Source organism: Peromyscus leucopus, chromosome 19 (genome assembly GCF_004664715.2).
Source record: "Peromyscus leucopus breed LL Stock chromosome 19, UCI_PerLeu_2.1, whole genome shotgun sequence".
Taxonomy (NCBI): Eukaryota; Metazoa; Chordata; class Mammalia; order Rodentia; family Cricetidae; genus Peromyscus; species Peromyscus leucopus.
In genome coordinates this window covers 47736983-47745281 of record NC_051079.1, presented here as the reverse complement: position 1 = coordinate 47745281, position 8299 = coordinate 47736983, and the positions used below count along the sequence as shown (strand labels likewise).

At 41.7% G+C, this 8299-nt stretch overlaps 1 protein-coding gene across 1 annotated transcript; it reads left to right on the top strand.

Moving 5' to 3' along the window:
* The first annotated feature begins 4308 nt into the window (after positions 1 to 4308).
* On the top strand, positions 4309 to 6835 carry LOC114707400 (interferon-inducible GTPase 1-like). The gene is made up of 2 exons (XM_028890122.2): positions 4309 to 4560; positions 5383 to 6835. Exon 2 carries the CDS (start codon positions 5403 to 5405, stop codon positions 6675 to 6677), a length of 1275 nt encoding a protein of 424 aa, XP_028745955.1. The 5' UTR covers positions 4309 to 4560; positions 5383 to 5402; the 3' UTR covers positions 6678 to 6835.
* The last annotated feature ends 1464 nt before the right edge of the window (positions 6836 to 8299 follow it).

Here is an 8299-nt window from a genome sequence, read left to right as displayed (position 1 = left end):
TGCTTGTTATGTTATCAGTGAAGGAATCAGCAGCAGAGACAGGGTAAATCAGTAGGAGGGAAGGCCAAGCCAGCACAAGGAAAGTGATCATCTCCCTGCTTTACCCTTGGCTTCTGGGTGGGTCTTCCACCACCAAGGCAATCAGAACACTTCTTCAGGTGAGGCTCCCTGTCAAGTGAATCTAATTTGTGGCCAGTTGACAGTAGAATTAACCACAATATCCTCCATTAAGATGTTTCTTCCCTTCTTGTGGGACTCCTAACAGTGGGTGGGGGGAATATCTCTGACTCTTTTGCCTGCACCTGGGACCATTTTACTGCTACTGGGTTGCATCATCTACATTAATATGAATAGTTGTGCCTAGACTTATCATAATTTGTTATTCATGTTCGGTTTAATATCCCTGAGAGGCCTGCTATTTTCTGGGGGGGGGGAAACGGGTATTTGGAGAAGGGAAGGGAGATGATGTAGAGGTGATGATGTACAGTTTGCCTTCCTAGTTCCCTGACCAGAGTCTTGTTTGTTTTCTTAGTCTTAGCCATTCTGACTGGGGTTAGATAAAATCTCAGATAGTTTTAATTTGAAGTTTCCTGATGGCTAGGATATTGAACACTCTTTTCAATATTTCTTATTCACTTGTGTTTCTCCTTTTGAGAAAGGTCTAGCCAGGCCTGTAATCAATTTTAATTGGATTGGTTGTTTTCTTAGTGGTTTTTCTCTTATGTTTTTGCATATTCTTTACAGTGGTCCTTAACTGATTTAATGCTGGTGAGGATTTTCTCCCAGTCTGAAGGCTGCTACACTAGAATAACAGATTCTTTCATGGTTTGTGAGCATTTTAACTACATGAAGTCACACTTCTTGATTGATAGCTGCATTTCCTGTGTGGAGAAGATTCTATATAGAAAGGTCTTAACTGGACCTATATCCTGAAATGTACTCCTATAATTTGCCATAGAAGGTTCAGAATTTTAGGTGTGACAGGAGCCAAAAGCCTAAGTGACCCTTGACACACATGCAGCCATATTTGGGCTTCTCTCCTCTTTTTCTAGATCTAGATCTTGCTTAAGTCTCCATAGCACCAGAACCTCTTCTCATAAATAACAGAACCTTTTCTCAGAATCAGGTGACTGCGCTGCAGTTAGGCAGTTAGGCAAGGATAGATAATCCCCATAGCAACATTCCCTGTTGGCTGAACAACCCATGATTAAAGTCCCCTCCCTGCTTGCACTCCCTTTTGCCCCCGCATATATATGCCTTAAGAGGAAAATAAAATTTTGGAGCTTTATCAGACATCCTGTCTTGCTCTCATTATTTGTGTCTCTTGTCCCTCTCATTCACTGGCCCTCCCTTAGGTCCCCGTTTAAGACCCTGCCGGCTGGGGCAAGGTGTAACAGTTCTGTTGGAAGCTCCACCTCAGCCCCCTCCTCCCGCTCTAAATCCAGCCCCTCACAAAGCCCACTAAGCAGTGGCTCCTCCCCCAGTACCCAAGCATACAGAGTACTTAAGTTCGAGTCCATAGACCTGCCACATGATTTCTCTTCCTCCCTTCCCCCAAGATCACCCAGGAGTGCTTTGCTCAGATTAAACCTTGGTCTTGTTAATTTGGCTGGATTTGGCTTTATTGCATATGGGGAGAAACCCCCATTTCAGGGGAGTCAAAATACTTATCAGTAACCATGAATTCTTTGATTAATTTAAAACTGATTTTTGTAGAAGTTGAGTGATAACAATCAAATTTCATCTTCTGCATGATATTGAGTTTTCTCAACACAGATTTTTGGAGATGCTATATATTCTCCAATATTTATCTTTGCCATACACCATGTCAAAAAATCAGGTGATTGTAGTTATGTGGATTTTCACCTAAGTCCTTTGATTGATCTGTGCTTTTGTGATAGGACCATGCTATTTTTATTATGATAACTTGAAATTAGTGTCTTAGCTTTTTATCTTTGACAGTGAAGAGACACCATGACCAAGGCAACATAAAAAAGAAAACATTTAATTGGGTGCCTGCTTAGAGAATAAGAGGGTCAATGGATGCACATCATGACTGTGGCAGCAAGCAGGCTTCATGCTGGGCTGAAGGAGGGGGGGGGGGGGGGGCTTAATGCTAGCAGCGGTCTTGGGAACTGGCTAAAGAGTAAAAAAACAAAACAAAACAAAACAAAACAAAACAAAAATAATAAAATAAAGAGTTGGAACTGTACACTCCTCTCAATATTCATCCACTGAGGGATGTGTAATATCCATCACATACCATCAATAAGTTGAGGACTGACTCCAAAAATTATAAAGGAGGTTTCTGAGCCCTGTGGATATGTGGAAAGGAGAACACTCATTCCCTGCTGGTAGGAGGGCAAACTGGTACAGCCACTAAGGTAATTTGTGAGGAAGCTCCACAGAAATAGATTTCCCACAAGATCCAGCTCTGTAACTCCAGGGCATAATCCCAAAGGATTCTATATCCAAATACAAAGCTATTTGCATATCTATGTTCATTCATGCTCAGTTTGCAATATCCAGGAAATGGAAACAGTCTAGACAGCCATCATCTGAGGAAAGGATAATGAAAGTGTGGCACCAGGACAGAGTGGAATATCACTCAGCTGTTAAGCAAACTGAAACTACAAAATTAATGGTAATGGATGGAGTTGTAAGTATCCTTCTGAGTGAGGTAACACAGGCCCAGAAAGATAAACATTTCATTTCTCTTATTTGTGGATGTGAGCTCTCGCTCTTCAGATATGTGTGATGTATTTGGGATGCCCACAGAGGTTTTGAAATTACTATGGGGCCATGGGTGGAACCATCAAGAGAGGAGAGCTAGTATGCACTGGTAGAAAGAGTTAAAAGAAAATTATGGGTAAATAACAGTTAATGTGGGAAGTGAGGGGAGTAGATAAGGCAGAGGAAGGAAAATGGGAAGGATAAAGAGCACATGAAGGATTTGAAACAAGTCACATAGAAACCTACCACTGCAAACATTTCCTAAAATAATCTATGCACATATATAAAAGGAGCTAAGATGGACTTGCCCTCTACTAGGACAAGTATGTCCCTGCTAGACACCACCAGGTAACAAATAAAGGACCCAGACCCAGGACAAGGTTAGATTGTTTTTTAGGTGGTTTCCAGTGAGCTCCCAGACCATTACAGGTTATTGTCAGTGCCCTTGCCTACCTTCCAGAACTTGATGGTAAGACACTATTAGTAAATAAATCATATTACTTGAATCAGAGAACATGGAGAGATCAAGACAATACTGACTTAAGCTTCATCCCTACAGGCTAACTTTCATGGTGCTAGAAGTTTCTAGCCACAATACTAGAGGGAGAAGTAATTATTAATAATATGCAACTGTGAACTCTGTGAGCTACAATAATGACTGGCCAGACAAGACATACCTACCAGTGTACTCATGGCAAAAATGTCTTGGGAGTAAGCAACTGCTCCTGATTGGATTTAATAGCTTCTCCACAAGATGAAACCTGTATCTGGGCAAGAACCTAAGGCTAGACAGATCATAGACCATAAGTGAGAATTATTATTATTACTCTGCTTAATGGACATAATATTAAGTCACCTCCTAATGAGTTATCATTATACCCATAGACTAAGGCGTCTCTCAACCCTCATCATGGAAGCTTGTGTTTGCAGTAGATGATCATCAGTCCAGAGACCCACAACTGGCCAAGATTCAGAGATTAGAACACTAAGGAATATCCAGCCCTAAATGGAAGATGTTAATTCTAACTCCAAAGGCACAGGAATGGCTGTGGAAAAAGGGATGAAAGGACTGTAAGAGCCAGAGTTGGTGGATGATGACAGGGAAATGGTGTCTTCTGGACACAGCAGCACAGCCCCTCCTATGAACTCACCATGGCTGTGACAGCATGTGTAAGACCTGTTGAGCCCAAGCTGGACTGAATACTAAGATAAAGAAGGGAGTTGAGACTGACAAGAATTAATGAACATGAATTTACCATCATGAGAAAATAAGGTTGTAGTCAGAGGGGAGAAAATGAGTTTTGTCTTGAATGAGATTAAAACTGACATCTGCACAGGACTACAGACAATGTCTTGTGTGATCAGTTCAGCCTACATTTGTGGAGTCAGGGATCAGAAAAATTATCTTTCAAGAGTCTGTGTTCCTGCTTATATGTCTGCTTCTCTGTGATTCTGCCCCCCCTGTTTCAAAGCCCCAAATTCTACTCCTTTAATATCTTAGGAGAGTCCAGCATGTGCTGCCAAGGAACTAAGACATAAATAGAAAGAAAAACAGCCGATAGTTCCACTTTCTCTTTCTTCTTCTTGGAAATGCAGGAGATTCCCAAAAAACATCAAGATCCGAGAGCTTTGACGATTGGCCAAAACACACTGAGAGGGAAGGGGCGGAAGGCAGCAGAGTGTATAAGTCCTGCAGAATTGCCTTAGCCTGCTGCTTTCCATGGAAGAAGCAGAGGTGAGTGTCAAGTGAAGAGACTGGAGCGCAGTGGAGCGTGGTTCCTGTAGCTGAACTACAGTGAGCAAATCCACTGGACACAGGATAATCTGGTAAGTGGAAAGCAGCGTTCAGATCTAACTTCTAACCCTCACCATATCTTTTCTCATAAGAGCTAATAGGTAACAGGACAGCAGGAACATGCCCTGAGAGTGAGGGTTCTCAGTTTGGAAGCTAAGGAGCTTTGGTGGGAAGCAGTCAGGACAGGCTTGTGGATAAAGTCTTAGCTAATTACTCAACTTGAGGTAGACCTAAAGCCAATGATCTTGATACTGTTTTTGGCAAAAACACATTCAGTTTTTTTGACTTGTCTCTTATTTTTCTCCCTAAAATGGTTGTGGATACATGATTCAGGTAATGGAATATTTCTGCAGTGTGTATGAGGGTTGTTGTATCTGAAACTTGGTGAAAGGATGGTGAATGATAGAGACAGGTACATATTTACAATGTACACATAAATCCTGAATCCTGCCTAACTGAAGCAGAACCTAGAGAAAGGTGATTAACAGCTATGCGGCTACTGGGTAGAGCACAAAGACATGAAAGCAGTCGCAAAGTACAAAGTCCTGAGATGAGAAGACAACCTGAGATAACAGGGAGGCTAGAATTCAGACACCATCGGCTTCAAACTTGTAATAATGGAGTTCAAAGGTTGTGTTGTATGTATCTGATGGAGGTAGTTCCTCAAATGAGGTTTTCTCCTCCAATAAGACTATAGCTTCTATCTTGTTGACAAAAAAAAAAGAAACAAAAAACCAAATACATGGAAACTAGTCAACATCAGAACATAACTGAGGCTGCAGCACAGAGCACACAGTGCTGAGCACAAAGGCCTCTTCAGTCTCATGCAACTCACTCTCCCTTCCTTCTTTCAGGGCCCCTTTTCAACAGAGCCATGGGTCAGTTATTCTCTGATACATCCAAGGATGAAGACAGTGGAGATTTGGAGACCAGCTTCATTGCATATTTTAAGAAAATTAAGATGGAAAACAAAATCATTCCTCAGGAAACCGTCCGTTTAATAGAATTACATCTGAAAAAGGGAAACATTCAGGGTGCACACTCTGTAATCAGTGATGGATTAAAAAATGTCGATAAAGTCCCAATCAACATTGCTGTGACAGGAGAGTCTGGAGCAGGGAAGTCCAGCTTCATCAATGCCCTGAGGGGGGTTGGACATGAAGAAGAAGATGCAGCTGAAGTTGGGGTAGTAGAGACAACTAAGTGGAGAACTCCATACAAACATCCCCAAATTAAAAATATGACTTTATGGGACCTGCCTGGCATTGGAACTATGAAATTTCCACCAAAAGATTATCTGGAGAAAGTGGAATTCCAAGAGTATGACCTCTTTGTTATTGTTTCTGCCACACGTTTTACAAAACATGAACTAGACCTTGCCAAAGCAATCAGATTCATGAAAAAGAATTACTACTTTGTGAGAACCAAGGTGGACATGGATTTAGACAATGAAAAGAAAACCAAACCACGGACCTTTGACAGAGAAAAGATCCTGCAGAAGATCAAAAGCTACTATGTAGATTCCTTTAGTCAGAATAACATGGAAGCACCAGAGATTTTCTTGATTTCTAACAGCCACTTATCTGACTATGATTTTCCAGTTCTGATGGACACCCTGATAAAGGATCTTCCAGCTCAAAAGCGCCACAATTTTATGCTTTCTTTGCCTAATATCACGGAGGCAGCCATTGACAGAAAGCGCAAGTCTATGCAGCAGTATATCTGGTTGGAAGCCTTCAAGGGTGGAATTTTGGCTACTGTTCCTGTAGTGGGCATCATCAGGGATGATGTGGAGAAATTGAAGGAGAAGCTAAACCACTATCGAGACCTCTTTGGAGTGGATGATGAATCCCTGGAATTCATGGCTAAGGCTTCCCAAGTGCCTGTTGAACGACTGAAAGAAATCATTAAATCTCCTGATTTGTTGGACACTAAGAATGAAGAAACATTAGGAGAAATGTTTTTGAAATGTTTGGAGAAATTTGCCTCAGCTAATGGTGGGCTCCTTGCTACAGGTCTTTACTTTAAGAAAGCCTTTTACATGCACCTTCTTTTCCTTGACACAGTGACTGAAGATGCCAAAGTTCTCCTTAGAGAGACATTAAAAAAAAAAGAACTAGTTCAAACTCACCTCACCCACAGCTACTGACCATGACAACATCAAATGGTTAATGCCAGGGAGTCATTAGATAAATTCCTGCTCCTGACATATTTTCTTTACACTACTCAATTGTTATAGACTATTATTTTAAGGTATGTTACTTTTGTTTATGTTGCATTTGTTTAACTCTGTGGAGCTGTGTTACTGTGCCTGTGTAAAATACCTGATGATCTAATAAAGAACTGAATGGCCGATAGCAAGGCAGGAGAAAGGATAGGTGGGGCTGGCAGGCAGAGAGAATATATAGAAGGAGAAATCTGGGAGAGAGCTAGGAGTCAGAGAAGGAGGAGGACTCCAGGAGCCAGCCACCCAGCTACACAGCAAGCCGTGGAATAAGAGTAAGATTTACAGAAGTAAGAGAACAGGAAAAGCCCAGAGGAAAAAGGTAGATGGAATAAGTTAAGGAAAGCTGGCAAGAAAGAAGCTAAGCTAAGGCCAGCATTCATAAGTAAAAATAAGCCTCCATGTGTGATATTTGGGAGCTGCCCCCAAAAGAGAAAAAAAAACAACAACCAGCAACAGCCAATTCACAATCACCATGGGAAAAACCTAAAGATAAGGGTCCTGGGTCTTACTCTCTATCTTCCTCTCTGACTGTCAACTCCACCTGCACACTTGAATACACACACACACACACACACACACACACACACACACTCTCTCTCTCTCTCTCTCTCTCTCTCACACACACACACACACACACACACACCACTCAATAATGGACAAGCACACACACACACACACACACACACACACCACTCAATAATGGACAAGCACACACACACACACATACACACACAAACACACACACACACCACTCAATAATGCACAAGCACGCACACACACACACACACACACACACACACACAAAAGATAGCAATAGGTGTTTTATAGCTATTTTCTCCTAATCAAAACATTCTAATGAAAACTCGGGAAGTTGGGGGCTCTGTGATCAGTGCATAAATCACTTGCCATGCATGTATGAAGACCAGAGCTCAATTTCCAGAACCCACTTAAATGGTGAGTGGGTGTGGCATCCACCTTGTACTTCCACATTCAGAGGGTAGAGACAGTGGATCCATGAAGCAAGCTGGCTAGCTAGAGTGTGTATATCTACAACCTCTTGGTTCAATTGAGACACCTGCCTTGATGAAAAAGACAAAAAGCAATTGAAGATGAGGTCCAACATAAGTCTGACATGCCCACACACAAGTGAGCATACACACCATATAGACAGACAAATTGAAAATATAAAATAAAATAATTCTTGGGAAGTAAATAAAAATCTCAAGACTTACAAAGTAAAGAAATATATAAGATTCACGAAGTTCTCCTCAAGGTTATATAAGCAAGAAGCATTCTGTGGGACTGGGGATTTCAAACCAGCTGAGGTGTCTGTAACTCACTGAGGGGGCTCCAGGGATGCAGCTGTGGTGAATCATTGCCCTGCTGCTGGGGTGAGATTTTCAATGATGCAGCTGCCTTTAAGTGATCGATGTTTCTGTAAGCAACCCTCGCCCAATAAAGTCACTCATTTGCTAAGCTGGACTCGGAAGACTTGTTTTGTTTTTGTTCTGTCATGGGTGTCTATACAGGGCAAATAGAAATTT

Bases quoted from the DNA above. Each gene is read 5' to 3' on its own strand.
- LOC114707400 (XM_028890122.2), top strand. From the start codon at position 5,403: ATGGGTCAGTTATTCTCTGATACATCCAAGGATGAAGACAGTGGAGAT.